A 17,754-nucleotide genomic window follows, 5' to 3' on the forward strand; every position below is an offset into this window, starting at 1 on the left:
GCATGGTTATCAGTAAGTTTAACTGCAAGCCTTAGGGGAAAACGTGTTACAAGAACTCCCTTAAGGCTCTTGTCAACTCTTGCTTTTGTCTTTACTGGATTTTTTGCTGGTATGTCACTCATCGGGGCTATTCTTGATAAAGAGGTGACAATTAAGATAGTTCTAGACGTTTTGTCCTTTGTAGGAGCATGTTTATTGTTGTTATGCACCTACAAGGGGCTGCAGCATGAAGAGAGATATAGAAATGATCTTTATGCTCCCTTAAATGGCGCTGACAGTGGAATCAGTAGAAGTGATTCTGTTACCTTCGTCACTCCCTTTGCTAAGGCTGGGGTTCTTAATAAAATGTCATTTTGGTGGATGAATCCACTGATGAAGAAGGGAAAACAAAAGGCTCTTGGGGATGAAGAAATTCCCAAATTGCGTGAGTCTGATCGTGCTGAATCATGTTACTTAATGTTTTTGGATCTTCTGAACAAACAGAAACAAGTTGATCCGTCTTCCCAACCGTCCATCCTAAAGACAATTGTGTTATGTCACTGGAAGGAGCTCATTGTGTCAGGACTCTTTGCGCTGCTGAAAATAACTACTCTATCTGCCGGTCCTCTTCTTCTTAATGCATTCATTAAGATTGCTGAAGGAGATGCAGCTTTTAAAAATGAGGGGTTGTTATTGGCCATTCTGCTGTTTATATCAAAGAACCTGGAATCCTTGTCACAAAGGCAATGGTACTTCAGGAGCAGACTCATTGGCCTAAAAGTGAGGTCTATACTTACAGCAGCCATTTGTAAGAAGCAAATGAGATTATCCAATGCTGCCAAGCTGATGCATTCCAGTGGTGAGATCATGAACTATGTAACCGTGGATGCTTATCGAGTTGGAGAGTTTCCTTTTTGGCTGCATCAGACGTGGACTACAATGATCCAGATCTGCTTTGCACTAATCATTCTCCTCCGTACAGTTGGACTGGCAACTATTGCATCCTTGGTAGTGATTATAATCACGGTCCTGTGCAATGCTCCGCTAGCTAAGTTACAACATAAATTCCAGTCCAAGCTAATGGTTGTACAAGATGATAGGCTCAAGGCTATCTCAGAGGCCCTTGTAAATATGAAAGTTCTGAAATTATATGCATGGGAAACTCATTTTAAGAAGGTCATAGAAAATTTGAGGCAAGTAGAAGAAAATTGTTGTTCAGCTGTTCAATTGAGTAACGGATATAATTCCTTCCTTTATGGGTCATCACCTGTTTTGGTCTCTGCTGCAACATTTGGGGCTTGTTATTTCCTAGGTATTCCACTGCATGCAAGTAACATTTTCACCTTTGTAGCAACATTACGTCTGGTTCAGAGTCCTGTAAGCGACATTTCTGACCTTATTGGTGTGGTCATTAAAGCCAAGGTTTCCTTTGCGAGAATTGTCAAGTTCCTTGAGGCCCCTGAACTGGAAAATGCAAATGTTAGGCAGAAGCACAACTTTGGATCTACAGATCACGCCATACTTTTGAAATCAGCTAATCTCTCATGGGAAGAGAATCCACCTCGACCTACACTGAGAGATATTAATTTGGAGGTTAGATCCGGTCAGAAGATTGCTATATGTGGGGAGGTGGGCTCAGGAAAGTCAACACTTATGGCAGCAATTCTTGGAGAGGTTCCAAGTATCCAAGGAACTGTAAGTTGTATTCGTTACTTACTGTTTTCCTTGCTAGGTAGGAAATGACAAGCTGGTTCTTGAAGTTTTTATTGTAGGCACATTCATAAATTTACTTCACTAAATGCAGTTCTAAAAATATAATTACATATTCTCAACTGATCTATAGATTCTCTGTGTTCCTCAGGTTCAAGTTTACGGAAAAATTGGCTATGTCTCTCAGTCAGCATGGATTCAGACAGGGACAATACAAGAAAATATTTTGTTTGGTTCTCCACTTGATAGCCAGAGATACCAGCAAACTTTGGAAAAATGTTCACTGTTAAAAGACCTTGAGTTGCTACCTTATGGTGATCTCACTGAAATAGGTGAAAGAGGAGTTAATCTTAGTGGTGGTCAAAAGCAGCGCATTCAACTTGCTCGTGCACTGTATCAGAATGCTGATATATATCTCTTAGATGATCCATTCAGTGCAGTAGATGCACATACTGCTAGTAGCTTATTCAATGTAAGAAAAATGTTGATAGTTTTGTGCTTCATATCACTTCTTCTGATCTGGAAGCTCAGGTCAGGACTGGTCTTTTGCAGGAATATGTCATGGGTGCTCTCTCAGGGAAAACCGTCTTTCTTGTGACGCACCAAGTTGATTTTCTTCCTGCTTTTGATATGGTTCTGGTTAGTAACATCTATTTCTGATACGATTTCTGTCTGTCTTTTCTTTAAAGAAGAAAAGAGATGTGAACTGTTGAACTCCTGATATGTTTTCTGTAAAATCACAGTTAATTTTTAAGCTGAATGGTTATATGCACAAGAAATGGCCTTACATATGTCTACTTTTATTCACAGTTGCTGTCAGAAGGAGAAATTTCACATGCAGCTCCATATCATCAGTTATTGGCCTTGACCAAAGTGTTTCAGGACTTGGTTGATGCACACAAGGAGACCGCTGGTTCAGAAAAGGTTGCAGAGGTTACTTCGTTGAGGCGAGAATCTCATACAAGAGAACTTCGTAAGACTGATACTGGAAAAAATTCTATTGTTCTGGGAGGTGATCAGTTGATTAAGCTAGAAGAGAGAGAAGTCGGAGACACTGGATTTAAGCCTTATGCTCAGTATCTAAATCAGAACAAAGGTTACCTCTTCTTTGCTATGGCTGTATTCTCGCACATAACATTTGCGGTTGGTCAGGTAACACAAAACTTCTGGATGGCTGCAAATGTTGATAATCCACAAGTTGGCACTTTGAGACTGATTGGAGTTTACTTGCTAATTGGAGTTGTATCAATGCTGTTTTTGCTCTTTCGCTCTCTATCAACAGTTTTTATGGGCTTGCAATCATCGAAGTCCCTGTTCTCACAGTTATTATATTCTCTATTCCGTGCTCCTATGTCATTTTATGACTCTACCCCTTTGGGAAGGATATTAAGCCGGGTAAATATCTCAAACATGAACATTGAGAAACAAGCTATGACATTGATATTAAGATATCTATGTACCTAACCTTTTAAGCTACCTACATCAATCCGTGTATGCAGGTCTCATCGGATTTAAGTATAGTTGATCTTGATATTCCTTTCAACTTGATTTTTACTTTTGGATCTACCACAAACTTCTATTCCAATCTTACAGTGGTAGCTATTGTCACTTGGCCAGTTCTGGTTATCTCCATCCCAATGCTTTATTTGGCCATTCAGTTGCAGGTAAGAGTTGGCTATTTTATTTTGCAGAACTATTCTCCCAGTGCCAGCAGTAACTGATAAAGAGACTTCAAACTTTTTCTCTTACTCTTGGCAGAAATACTACTATGCATCAGCAAAAGAGTTGATGCGGATAAATGGTACTACCAAATCATTTGTGGCCAACCATCTTGCTGAATCTGTTGCTGGAGCTGTGACTATAAGGGCATTCAAAGAGGAAGACAGATTTTTTATGAAGACTTTGAAGCTAATTGATATAAATGCCAGCCCGTTCTTCCACAATTTTGCAGCAAATGAGTGGTTGATTCAACGACTGGAAACTATTACTGCTATTGTTCTTGCATCCTCAACACTTTGCATGGTTTTGCTTCCTCCTGGGACTTTAAGTTCAGGTATGAGATGAAATAATATTATTCTTGAGACTAGATAAAGAATTCTGCATTATTTTTCCTTGACTTTTCACCAATGTTAAGCGGAGCAGGTTTTCTGATAACAAGCTATTATGCTTTTTCAGGATTCATTGGGATGGCTTTGTCCTATGGTCTTTCCTTAAACACATCTCTGGTTTTTTCCATTCAAAACCAGTGCAGGCTAACAAATTACATCATTTCGGTGGAAAGACTCAACCAGTATATGCACATTCCAAGTGAACCACCTGAGATTGTTGAAGAGAACCGTCCACCAGTCAATTGGCCAACAAGGGGTAAAGTTGAAATTCAAGATCTGATGGTAAATTATAACTAATTACTCAATTTCTTGTATTTAGAATGTTCAAAATACTGATCAGTGTAATCCAAAGCAGGTAAGATATAGGGAAGATACCCCTTTTGTGCTTAGGGGGATCAGTTGTACAATTGAAGGAGGTCAGAAAATCGGTATAGTTGGCCGGACTGGGAGTGGCAAGACAACACTCATCGGTGCACTATTTCGATTAGTGGAGCCAACAGGTGGAAGGATTATAGTTGATGGAATTGACATTTCTAAAATCGGTCTTCATGATCTAAGGTCTCGATTTGGGATTATACCTCAAGACCCTACACTCGTCAATGGAACAGTAAGATACAACTTGGACCCCTTAAGTCAGCATACTGATGAGGAAATATGGGAGGTAATATGCATTAACTTATTATGTGTTGGTCATTATTCTTGCCATTAGATGGAGAATATGCATTGTAGCAAAGGCGATTTTCTGATTTATTGCTTTCATTCTCATCTTCAATGGAAAAGGTTCTTGGGAAATGTCAGCTAAAAGAAGCAGTAGAAGAAAAAGAAAAGGGGCTTGACTCACTGGGTAAGTCTTCTAAATGCAAGTCTGATTATTTTATCTGTGGATTTCTGTTTGACCATTGTAGAGTCATTTCAGTTGTGGAAGATGGATCAAACTGGAGCATGGGACAGCGACAATTGTTCTGTTTGGGACGTGCTCTTTTGAGGAAAAGTAAGATTTTGGTGCTTGACGAAGCAACTGCATCGATTGACAATGCCACTGATATGATATTGCAGAAAACCATCAGGACAGAATTTGCTAACAGTACTGTAATTACAGTTGCCCATAGGATACCCACAGTAATGGATTGTACTATGGTTCTGGCCATTAGTGATGGTAATACCTCTTTGTTTACTTTTAGACACGACTATGATATGACTTTCAGACATGTTAATCCCAGAATGTTTAACGTTGGTTGTGAATACAGGGAAACTAGTGGAGTATGATGAACCAATGAAGCTGATGAAGCAAGAAAGTTCACTTTTCGGACAACTCGTTAAGGAGTATTGGTCTCATTACCACTTAGCAGAATCTCATTGAAACTAACTGCATGTTTGCAATACCTTCTTTGGCCTGGCATAGATTGCCTATGTATTTGCTACAACTATATATCCCCCAACATACCACAACTAGGGCAGCGGAGAGCTCAACGTCAATCTATTTTTCATGAGCATATGAAGTTAATCAAGATGAGGAATTCCGGAATATCATAAACCAACGTGGGGCATTTGCATGAGCAAGAGAAGTAAAGAAGATAGTGGTCTTGCAGGCCCTGGAGTTAGTGTGCCTGAATTAACTGTATCTTATTGATTTTTGCACACATTTATCAATTGTCATCTATGTTATATTTTCTAATAGTGTTTTATAGATGCACAAAATCATTCAACTAGCGTTTTTGCCGACGAGATTGATATAATCTACAATAGTTATTAATTGTCTAAAGGACTGGTGGTCAGTTGTTAAGCCTTCAAAAGTGAGTTTTTTTTCCCTCAAAAAGATGACACATTCTGAAGACCATAAGAGTCTAAAAGACATATATCCATTAATACCCAAAAATATTCAACGTCGGCACACAATTTTTATGTGTTTTGACCATAAGTTTTAAATATTTTTCAAGAAGTGTTGCATCTTATTTTGCTTTTATTTTGATCTTTTTAACATCTAAATTAGGAGTTAATATCTCAAATTGGTTACTCATTTGAATGATTAATTTAGATAGTTACTCAACTTTATTGTATATAACCCAAAAATCATAATTCATTTAGAAAGTGCAATTCAATGTAGGAACCATGGACTTCCATGAATAAATTATTTGAACAATCTTCAACAAATTTTTAAGCTGTTGTTTCATGACATCCATTGCAATCCCCTTGCGTCTTTGCCGCTATAGTTCCACAGCCAATTCATATATACAAACAGTGAGAAAACCCCAGCTGAGCTACTCTTTCCATGTAGACGAAGTTTCTTCCAGTCGTATATTAGACAGACTCCCAGATATCAAAGCATTGAAGAAACTTCATTCCAAGATCATTTTCGATCCGGGTTTATGTAACAACACTTCTCTTGCCATCAAATTGATGCGTGCTTATGCTGCTTGTGGCCAACCTAATGTTACCCGCCAATTGTTCGATAAAATACCTGAGAGAAATGCGGCGGTTTATAATGTCATGATCAGGAGCTATGTGAATAACAAGTACTATAAAGATGCGATTTTTATGTATAAAGATATGTGTAAACGAGATGTTAGCCCTGATAACTATACATTTCCGTGTGCTCTTAAAGCTTGTTTTGGTTCCGACAATTTGAGGGCGGGGCTGCAGATTCACTGTGCTGTTAGCAAGAGGGGTCTTGATTCTGACTTATTTATTGGTAATTGTCTGGTGGCTATGTATGGGAAATGTGGGTGTTTAGTGGAGGCTCGCCAGGTTCTTAATGAAATGCCCAAACGGGACGTTGTTTCTTGGAATTCAATGGTTGTTGGATATGCTCAAAATGGAAGGTTTGATGATACGTTAGAGGTTTGTAAAGAAATGAACGTGTTAGGTTATAAGCCAAATGCAGGAACCATGGCTAGCCTTTTACCTGCTGTAAGCAATACCAGCATTGAGAATGTCTTGTTCGTCAAAGATATTTTCATGAGTTTGGATAAAAAGGATTTGGTTCCATGGAACGTGATGATAGCCGTATATGTCAAGAATTATATGCCTAATGAGGCGGTTGAGCTCTATCTCCAAATGGAAACTTGTGGGATAGAACCTGATGCTATAACTTTTGCTAGCATTCTTCCTGCTTGTGGGGATCTTTCAGCTGTATCATTAGGAAGGAGGATTCATGAATTTATTGAGACAAAAGGTCTTCATCCAAATTTATCTCTTGAGAACGCATTAGTTGATATGTATGCCAGGTGTGGGTGTTTGACAGAGGCAAGAAAAATATTTGAGGGGATGAAGTTTCGAGATGTTGTGTCATGGACTTCCCTGATATCTGCTTATGGTAAGAGCGGCCAAGGTTGGGATGGAGTTGCGTTGTTTTCACAAATGTTGGAGTCTGGTCTTCAACCTGATTCTATTGCTTTTGTTTCCATTCTTTCTGCTTGTAGCCATGCAGGATTGCTACTTGAAGGAGAACACTATTACAAGCTAATGACAGACAAGTACAAGATTGTTCCTAGGTTAGAACATTATGCCTGCATGGTTGATTTGAAAGGGCGAGCTGGACACATAAACGAGGCCTTCAATTTCATCAAGCATATGCCTATAGAGGCTAATGAGAGAATTTGGGGTGCTCTTTTGGGTGCCTGTCGGGTGTACAATGATATGGACATTGGGCTTGTAGCTGCAGACAATCTTTTTGAATTGGCCCCAAAGCAGTCTGGTTATTATGTCTTGCTATCAAATATTTATGCAAAGGCTGGAAGATGGAAAGATGTAACGACTGTTAGGTCAATCATGAAGGGAAAAGGGATTAAGAAAATGCCTGGTGTCAGCAATGTAGAGCTCAATAACATGGTGCACTCCTTTCTTGCTGGTGACACGTCTCACCCACAATCAAAGGAGATCTATGAAGAGTTAGACATATTAATAGGTAAGATGAAAGAGGAAGGATATGTCCCAGAAACAGATTCTGCCCTTCACGACGTTGAGGAGGAAGACAAAGAAAATCATCTAGTAGTTCATAGTGAGAAGCTGGCTATTGTCTTTGCAATTATGAACACCAGTCATGGTACACCCATTAAAATTACTAAAAATTTACGCGTGTGTGGAGATTGCCACATTGCTGCCAAACTTATCTCCAAGATCACCCAACGTCTGATTGTAGTTAGGGATACAAATCGTTATCATCACTTTCAAAATGGAGTTTGCTCATGTAGTGACTATTGGTGACTCTGCCAGGACTTACATAGTTGTGCACGTATTTCAGTTACTCATGTAAGTGGGCTTCAAAGTTCTTATACGCATTTTGCTTAGCACATTACCCTTTTCGGGCTTCAATCAACAATCCTTTGATTGCCTGATCACACTGTTGGCCCTCTAGCAAGGTTTGCAGGAAGAGTCAGTGGGCACAAATGACAGACAGCACAAGCAATTGAAGGGAAATTTTTGGACCTAAGTTGCTCACATTGTGAGAGGCCTCTTCCCATTTCCCATAATCTTATTCGTTATACATTAGCCTTAAATCTTGATTTACGTGAGGTAAATAGTTAAAGAGCTAAATTGAGCCACTTCAGGAGTTGTAACTTCTTTTATTGTATGAAAAAATATATTGCCTTCAGTTTCATGCTCTTATTGTTGATTGGCATAACATACCCAATAATTGTACTAGTTTGCATTATCAGCACGCTTTCTTGATCTGATCTAACTGTTTGGACTAAATATATGTTTTATTTTATTTTTTTAAAAAAGTGATTTTGGTAGACATCAAGAATAATAGTGGGCCTAAAAAAACAAATAATGTAAAGATATTGCATCCGAGTCTAACTCAACCCTAAAAACTAGCTCATGAGGGAAGGATTGTTCAAGTCTATATAAGCAGACCACCAGTCTAAACGAGGATGAACTTGACTGAAATATCATGTAAAGTTATGGCATCCGAGCCTAATTCAACTTCATGAGTTAACCACAAGTCTAAACGGGAATGAACCTGACTTTAATATTATATAAAGTTATGACATCCAAATCTAATTCAACCTCAAAAGCTAGCTCACGACCATCCATTTCTCATCAAATATAGCAATGTGCTAAAAAAAATGTAACATGTGTGTTGTTGAATTAATCAATGACAATGACCCACTATGACGAGTTCAATTATTGCCGTTTGTTATACAAACCTCACCTAACTTTAGGGGTAGCTTCGGTACGAAAATATTTTCTAATTTTTTTATGTTAGGTTAGATTAAATGTTTTTCAAATCAACTCATTTTCCTCAAATTTAAGAAAAATGATTTTTCTTCAAAAATTAAGAAAAACATTTTCCAAAACTCTATTTCATCCTTCCCAAAATATTTTTTTTTCTTACCCTACCCTTCCCATTCAAAAAAAAATATAATTTATTAAATTTTCTTATTTTTTAAATTTCAATTTTTTTTTACCTCTGCCCCAAACCAGCCCCCTCCCAAACAAAAAAATAAAAAATTATTTTTGAAAAATATTCCAAATTTAAGATTTTTTTTACCTCACCCAACACCTACCACCCCTCACAAAAAATTATTTTGGTTAAATATTTCAAATTTTTTAAAATTATTTTTACGCCACCCTCTGTCAAAAAATTATTTTTGAAAAATATTTCAACTATAAAAAAAACCTCATTTCTTACGCCACCCACCACCCCCTACCCCCCCCCCCCTCCGTCACCCTCCATCAATTTTTTTAAAATTATTTTTGAAAAATATTTCAAATTTTTTTTAAAATCACTTTTTACGTCACTCCCTACTCCCCCCTCAGCCCCCACCCAGGACACCCTCCGTCAAATTCTTTTTTAAAACAAAAAAATTGTTTTTAAAAAATATTTCAATTTTTTTTTAAAATCATTTTTTACGTCATCCCCCTACCCCCCNCCCCCCCCCCCCCGGCCACCTCCGTAAAAAAATTCATTTTTTATGCCACCCCAACCTCTACGCCCTCCCTCAGCCGCCACCCCCCTCCCCCGTTAAAAAAATAAAAAATTATTTTTGAAAAATATCACAAATTTTAATTTTTTTATTTTTATGCCATTTTCCCTACCCCAGCCATTCCCCAACCACCACCCCATCAATTTTTATTTTTTAAAAAAATATTTTTTGAAAAATATTCAAATTTTTAAAATTTCATTTTTTACGTTATGGGATCAAAAATTATTTTTCTAAAGAGTATTCTCTAGTTTCAAGTAAAAAATATAAGATATTTTCTGAAAATATTCTTCATTTACCAATCAAAGATTAAAAATTATTTTCTATTCACCAACTAAATATGAGAAAATAAGTTAAAAATTCACTTATTTTCAAAGAAAACATTTTCAACGTACCAAACATGTGCCCTAGGTCTTTCAGACTTGGGTAGGAAAAAGATGGAAGTGCTCGATACATATAAGCTATAACAGTAGAAAAATAAAGGATATCAGATAATTAAGGTTTAAGTTATGTGTGAGCTGCCATTATAAAAAATTGTAAAAAAGTATAGCTGGTTGCTACTTGTGTCAACTCCATATTTGCTATAAGAAAAAGAATTTTTTTTGAGAGAAGAATTAGACGGCTAAAATGGCTACAGCTTCTTCTGTTTCTTCTTCTTCTTCAATGGAACGGATCATGTCACTTCCACATTCCTCCATGACCATGAGGTTACGCCATTCCAATGTCCCTTCTTTGCTTCGTCTTTCTCCTCAAGCTGCTCGTTCATCGTTTTCATCCTCTTTTAGGTCACCCACAGGTTAATATTACATCGTCTTCTTTTTTTCTCAGGTTCCTCGATAGTTATAGTTTTTGCTGTGTCTGCTCTGCTTTTTTTTTTTGTGAATATAAAACTGTTAATTTGAGATAAAAAAAAAAAATTGACTTCGCCTAAATATATGAGTCTCAATCGGCCTGACCTGTACAGTCCCTATCAGAGGTCTATGGTCCATGACGGCGAGATATCTCCATTGTGATATTTTGCTTGGAGCATATTTCAAACAAATTAGGATTAGGGTTTTTCGCAGTGTATATAAGCATGGTTTACTTTGTGTATTTGTATAAAGATTGAGAAATAAATAATATGAGTTGGTTGGTCACTGACCGTGGGTTTTCTTTCCGTCTACGGTTTTCACTAAGATTGTGTGTTCTTTCTTTTCGTTATTATTGCTTTCATTAGTGTTGTTTCGTATCAAGACTATCACAGTCTAACTTTTCAAGGAAAAATAGTAGAAATGTATGAATATACCAGCTATCCATCATTAAGGAAATACAAACTTTGATGATATGGACTATGGAGTACAAATTGCAAAATTTCCATACAAGGATTGGATTATATACAAGTAAATTTAGCAAGGCCTAATTGGTCCCTACTCCATTTCGTTCCAAGTGAATGCATTCGTGTTGCCCATAAACGAAGAAGTCTTTTTACAGTTCCAAATTGGAAACGGAAAAGATTTTATTTCCTGACTTTTTAGTTCTAGGAGATTATTCGGATCCGCATCAAGTCAGAGTTCTTTGGTCTAAGGTGTACATATTTTCAGGCTTTCGACATTGCGTAGGTTCCAAGAGAACTCCTATCTTCAAGATCAGGGCTTCCTTTTCTGATGAGGAAACGTCTGAATCTGATACTCGCATCAGAAAGGTATTTTCCAATGTAAAAGACACGGTAAGGCTCTCTACAGTTGATAGTTCATTTGCAATGCCTCAAAACTGGCTCATTTATTCGTTTGCTGAAATTCAACTGTGTGAAAACTTTGTAATAGTGGGACGGACTCGAAAAGAAACCCACAGTCTTTCTTTATGGAGGTTCTGCAATCCTTGGTCTTTGGTTGTCTTCAATCATTGCTGATACATTAGACTCCATACCCCTGGTAAGTGGTCTAATTGCACTAGTCTTTTCCAGTGTTTTATCAACGCATAGGGTGCCAAAAGCCAATAGTGTCTATGCTACATTAACTAGTTTAGTCAGCCTTGTTCGTTTGGGGTTATCATAATTTCTTTTCTCTCCTTTCTTGTGATTATTGAACCTAAGTGAATGTCTCTGACAGTTTAACTTTTTCTGAACCAGTTACCCAAGTTTTTGGAGTTGGTTGGGCTTGGATATTTTGGATGGTTCATCTACAGATATCTTCTCTTTAAGGTACTGTCTTAGCATGAAAGAAATACTGATCATTTCTTGCATCTATCTACAGTTTGATATAAACATAGGCTAAAATAGCATGCACCCAAATGAGGTTTTTGCTAAGACACTTCAGGTCAATCTTATAGGAATAACTTCATCAACCCACCCAGTTAATATTACTTTCTTCATGTAAACAAAGTATTATTCATTCATTTCTTCACTACGACTGTCACCTTGGTTACATATAGGCCAATCATGCATCTTTGACAAACGACCTAGGAAATCATGTTTCAATTTAGTTTGATAGCCACAAATCTACATCTCTACTGTAAGAGCATAAATGTTTGGGACTTAAATAGTTAAATAACATGCTGAATATGGTATTTTATTTTACCAGTAGTATCATTTTTCTGTCAGTGTACGCTCACAGTTGATGGTAGATAGTGCATATATGGCTAATGCTAAAACTGGATTTTCTGTTCTCAGAGTGGACGGGATGAACTGGGAAGAGATGTTCAAGCTCTTAAGAAAAAGATTACTGGTGATGAAGAGGAATAGCAGAAACCAGCTTCTGCATTGCTGTTTTCTTACAATCCAGAGTAGCTGAAAGAACATCTGAACAAATAAAGCTTTGGCTGGAAGCTTTCTTCTCTACTGTTCAATTTATATTGTACTCTTTTGTATGAAGACATTTGTACATTACAAACTAGTCAATTTCTAAACCCCCTCCAACAAAATTAAAAACAAGGATCTGTAAATGTTGAAAGACCACTTGGTTTTACAAGAGATCAGCTTACTCAGAATGCAGAATCCGTGCACTCGCAGTTTATAGTGGTGTTAATGGTGGAAATTATATTGTCAACTCACATATTTCCAGGTTTTCACTGCATTCATCCACATGACAGGAATAGATCTGCAAATTTTGCCCACAATAGCATTTTTAACAACCAGAGTACATCAATTTGGGCATTAGTTTGATGAACTGGAATTCTGAACCACAGATAAAGATTTGATTGTACAAGTGAAGACAGGAATCAATAGTATTCTTATATAACCTACAAATTCTGCACTTTTTATGCTAGCGGTAAGAAATGATTAGAGATCTGGGAATCCATTTTGTTCAACTTAAGATTACTATAATTTCTGAGAAGTGGAATAGTGTATTGTTTGCTACACGATTCAATGAGGAATTTCGAATTTAGAATTTAGATGTTGTGATTCAAAAATCATATCTAAAACTAATTGAGAAGTTCGTGAGAAAATAAGGAGATAAGGTACACCTTTAAACGTATTTTTGCATTACATTAAATATCTGTTCATTGGTAAACTCAATAATTAAGTAGTTTGACGTATATCAGCTAGCCATATGGTGCATTGTTAGTAGCACGTCTTTCCTTGATCCACACTCATCAACTTCTTATTTAGGATATGATTATTTATCCCATATGATGTTTACTCAATTCATTATTTCATAAATGTAATTGAAAAAAAATGTAGAAACGGCTCATATGATTTGAGAGGAGACACATTGGCCAATAGATGATTAAAAAGTGAAACTCTATTTTTTATGTATATATTTATTGATTGTTGAATTCTATTAACACAAGGAGAACTTCTAATAAAAGAGGATTAAACAATATTAGTTCTTAAGTTTGACTCACACAGCTGTAGACATTTCTTTTAAAATACCTCATCTCCCATGTCCCATCATGTCTCTGCCTCTGGGTTTACTTTTGCTTCTTGAACCACCACTAGGGAAGGCTCCTCTTGCATTTGTGAGGCTTCATGTGGTACAATTGTGTATTTAACCTATTTAAATTGATGCAAAAAGCCAAGAAAAACCGCATATTATAGAACCAGTATGTTGACTTTGATTTTATTTTTTATTCTATTTATAATCATGTTATTTGGACCAACTTTCATATAACTCAAATAATTCTATGAAATACCTACTACCTCCGCCAGCCGGTTATTTGATTTTTGCTTGTTCCTTGATTCTATTTGAATTACCTGCTAGGTCTTGACTTAGAGGGTGTTCAAATTGGCTTAAAAGTTGGTCAAACCTACTTTTAAGTCAGTTTTTAACTTCTGAAAGTGATTGATAAATATAAAAAATAACTTAAAATAAGTCAAAAATGACTTAAAATAAGCTAGGAAGTGTTTGACAAGGTAAAAAAATGACTAAAAAACCAAAAGTAGGTTTTCCCCTACTTTTTATTTTTTGACTTAAAAGTCATTTAAGTTTAAATTTTTACTTTTGACTTGAAATCTACTTTTTTTAAGCCAACTCAAACGGACTCTTGTTGATAAGACAGAAAGGGGCCGGTGGAAGAATGCATTGGATTTTTTTAAAAAATTTTAGTGGGTCGGGGATTTAAGAATGGGTTAAGGTTTCGATTATAAATTGGGTCAAAATTCAGTGGGTGTCCTAGTTGGCAAACTTTGGTGGTGTAATTAGTGTTATGTGACGTGCCACATCACTGTTATTAACTTTTGATGATATTTGTGGTCTCCTAAGATAACACCGGAGGCATTTTTATCCCAAAATGTGAGGGTATAATTAATCTATTTCGCTTAGTTGACAATGTCGACCATTTTTCCTATTTTTAATACACCAAATTAAACACCACATAAAAAATAACTTGAGTATAATTAATGCAAACTTATGCAAATGTTATTAATATCAGTATTACTATAGCTCAATTTACTAGTATGACTAGCAATTTTACCTTGAGAAATCCATATTTCACTCTTCAATCTTCTCTAGCACCCATATTTTTCACCTAAAGATCTTGGAAAGAGAAAGAAAATAAACAAAAATTCACCAACAGAAAATGGTTATTCTGGAGATGACATGACCAAATATATACCTTGGATGTTTGACTTCTTCCTTCCCAGATTCCATTCTTTAGCTGTCTTTTGATGTAAAATATTCCAAGAATCCTCATAATGCAACAGAGTGGTACTACTATTTTATGGAAAGAAAATATCCTCTCCCTTTTTTCCTCCCAATCTCCTCCTATATAAAAAACAATCTCTCTTAATCTAACTCCCATCATACCCCAATATTCAATCTAAAATGGCCTTCAATCTCCTCTTTTCCTCTATTTTATTCTTAGCTATTGTCAAGAACTCAATTGCTGGTGGCATAGCTATTTACTGGGGCCAAAACGGCAACGAAGCAACTTTAAACGACACCTGTAATTCTGGGCGATATGCCTATGTCAACTTAGCCTTTCTTAACAAATTCGGAAACGGTCAAACTCCTGAAATCAATCTCGCCGGTCACTGCAACCCCGCCGTCAATGGATGCACAATTGTCAGCCCGGAAATCAAACACTGCCAAAAATTAGGCGTCAAAGTAATGTTGTCTATTGGCGGTGGCGTTGGAAATTACTCATTAGCTTCGAAAAAAGACGCTAAGGACGTTGCAAGGTATCTCTGGAACAATTTCTTAGGCGGGCGTTCCTCTTTTAGGCCTTTGGGAAATGCTATTCTCGATGGAATTGACTTTGATATTGAGCTTGGATCGCCACTTCACTACGAAGATCTAGCTAAATATTTGAAAATTTACAGCAAGCGTGGAAGAAAAATGTACCTTACCGCAGCTCCACAATGCCCATTTCCCGATCGATTGCTTGGTACTGCCTTGAATTCAAAGCTTTTTGATAATGTTTGGATTCAATTTTACAATAATCCTCCGTGCCAGTTCACTCCTAATAACACGGATAATCTGAAAAATTCTTGGGTCCGGTGGACGACGTCGGTGAAAGCGAAAAGGATATTTTTGGGGCTTCCGGCTGCACCGCAGGCTGCCGGAAGTGGATTTATTCCGACTGATGTGTTGACGGAGGAAATTCTTCCGGCGATTAAGAAATCACGCAAGTATGGAGGTGTTATGTTGTGGTCGAAGTTTTGGGATGAGCAGAGCGGATATAGTGCCGCTATAGTGAAGAGTGTATGAAAATTTATTTTTTTAAAAGAAATTTGGAAATAATTAAAGTTGAGAGACTATGAATTAAGCATTTGTCATTGGAAATTATTTTGGATTTTTTCTACTTAATTATGTTCATGGTATAATGTAAACAAATTTGGCGTGGTATATATATAATTGTCTTTGCTATTAATTAAAAAAAAAGGATAAAAATGAGTGTCACTAGTTTTAAGCGAATAAAAAGAAAGGTGAAGGCAAAATGATCTTACAAATTATATAAAAGGTCACTTACGAATTAAATGAAAGAAAACAATTTTTCTTGATTATTCACTTGTAAAATGAAGATCTATTAAAAAAAGTACAAAAATAAAAATAAATTTATAAAGAATTATTGAGTCAAAATTCAGTTAAATTGTTCGAAGGAACACTTGTATATAACTTGAGGAGAACAAATGAGTCCATCCCTGTTATAACACGAAAAGCCTTGGTGACCCAAAGAAGACTTCCTTACCATGGAATGGAGTCATATGACCCTCAAAAGACGATTAATCAACCTTGAGCCACATGTCCACCTGCTTTAATCAATGTTAGTTAAAGCGTCATAGCATAAATACGTGCTATAAAATAACTTTTTAGTACTAAGAGCATGTTTGACATAACTACTAAAAATTGTTTATTTTTAAATAGTTTTTCAAAAGAGGTTGAACCCGGCTCTCAAATCAAGAGATCTGGGGGCTTTTGCTTGCTCATCATCAATCTCATTCTACTACCTTGTTACTATAAATTCTTGTCAGTCTCTGAGGGACATCGAAGACCTGGAACTACATCGATAGACAAAACATTTTCCTTCCTCGCTACTATCTCGAGAGAAACAATCAATTGGGATGATGTCATTGGTTCTTTTCTTCTCTTTCCCTCTTGGGAGCTTCCTTTCGTAGTCGACGTGCTTTCTTATTCGCGAGAATTTCCTCCCTCCGGTGATGTCTCCTCACTAATCACTCTTCTTGTCGTTTCAACCTTTCCTCATAGATAACTTGTCCTGAAGTCTTTCTTTAGCCTGATCAGATAATGGTGCTCTACTTTGGACATAGGATTGATATCACCCAATTCTTCATTTACTAACGTAGAACTCATGCTACATCGGATTTGATGTTTCAAAGAAGTAGGTGGTTGTTAACCACCGAAGTCTAGTTGATGTTTACATATGTAATTTAACTTATTCTATTTATATTAGAAACTTTGAATATGTCGTCATCTATGTGTTATCGAGAATGAGTCTTTTGTCCTCTGGCATCGGTCGGGCATTCATGTGCTTTTCAGAAAAATAATTTGTGTTTGACAAATTCATTTGAAAAATGCTTTTGATAAGCAATTTGTGTTTGACTTATTTTTAAAAAAAGTACTTTTGAGAATCAAATTATGAAAAATGGCAAGTATCAATGTTAATTAATTAAAATGTACATATTCAAATTTTCAATCAATATTATACATAGATAAATATGGTTGAAAAATATTGAAAAGATGAATCTTTTTGCTATTCGTTACATGTTTTTTTGGATTCAATATTAACAATTATCCTTTTTTTGTTATAATACTTTAAAGTTTTAAGAAATTCAAGTTAAAACAAATAATACATAGATTAAGAAAAGATTTTTTTTAGTTTTATTTTTTTGGGAGGGTCTAAATCTTTAATTATTACTTTTTTTTAATCATGTAAAAATATTGTTGTTACTTTTATTTATAATTCTGTAAAATAATACGTAAAATAATATATACAATATAAAGTATAAAAATTAATATAAAAAAATAAAATTTTTGGATGAAAATTAACCAAACTTATGAGATAGGTTAATTTAATAAGCGATATATTGATAAATATGTGTATATGTAAAAAAATATTTTAGTCTTAAAAAAATAAATTTCTGCTTCTGATTCTTT

At 36.0% G+C, this 17,754-nt stretch overlaps 4 protein-coding genes across 4 annotated transcripts in view; all 4 read left to right on the forward strand.

Moving 5' to 3' along the window:
• The window catches only part of LOC125858309 (ABC transporter C family member 10-like), a 32,927-nt gene extending 27,755 nt beyond the window's left edge, over positions 1-5,172 (forward strand). The window contains exon 10 of the mRNA XM_049538063.1: positions 5,045-5,172. Coding sequence (XP_049394020.1) covers positions 5,045-5,157 — 113 coding nt within the window. The 3' untranslated portion in view covers positions 5,158-5,172. The remainder of the gene's footprint in view (positions 1-5,044) is intronic.
• Positions 5,173-5,866: 694 nt separating this feature from the next.
• LOC125858311 (putative pentatricopeptide repeat-containing protein At3g49142) lies at positions 5,867-8,505 on the forward strand. The gene has a single exon (XM_049538065.1). The coding sequence runs from the start codon at positions 5,967-5,969 to the stop codon at positions 7,998-8,000; it is 2,034 nt and encodes a 677-aa protein (XP_049394022.1). The 5' UTR covers positions 5,867-5,966; the 3' UTR covers positions 8,001-8,505.
• A 1,740-nt stretch (positions 8,506-10,245) lies between these two features.
• On the forward strand, positions 10,246-12,685 carry LOC125858325 (protein CURVATURE THYLAKOID 1A, chloroplastic-like). The gene is made up of 5 exons (XM_049538081.1): positions 10,246-10,517; positions 11,302-11,426; positions 11,524-11,631; positions 11,829-11,900; positions 12,369-12,685. Exons 1-5 carry the CDS (start codon positions 10,349-10,351, stop codon positions 12,438-12,440), a joined length of 546 nt encoding a protein of 181 aa, XP_049394038.1. The 5' UTR covers positions 10,246-10,348; the 3' UTR covers positions 12,441-12,685.
• Positions 12,686-14,702: 2,017 nt separating this feature from the next.
• Positions 14,703-15,912, forward strand: LOC125858321 (hevamine-A). Its single transcript, XM_049538077.1, has one exon. The coding sequence runs from the start codon at positions 14,962-14,964 to the stop codon at positions 15,844-15,846; it is 885 nt and encodes a 294-aa protein (XP_049394034.1). The 5' UTR covers positions 14,703-14,961; the 3' UTR covers positions 15,847-15,912.
• The last annotated feature ends 1,842 nt before the right edge of the window (positions 15,913-17,754 follow it).

This window comes from Solanum stenotomum, chromosome 3 (assembly GCF_019186545.1).
Source record: "Solanum stenotomum isolate F172 chromosome 3, ASM1918654v1, whole genome shotgun sequence".
Classification (NCBI taxonomy): Eukaryota; Viridiplantae; Streptophyta; class Magnoliopsida; order Solanales; family Solanaceae; genus Solanum; species Solanum stenotomum.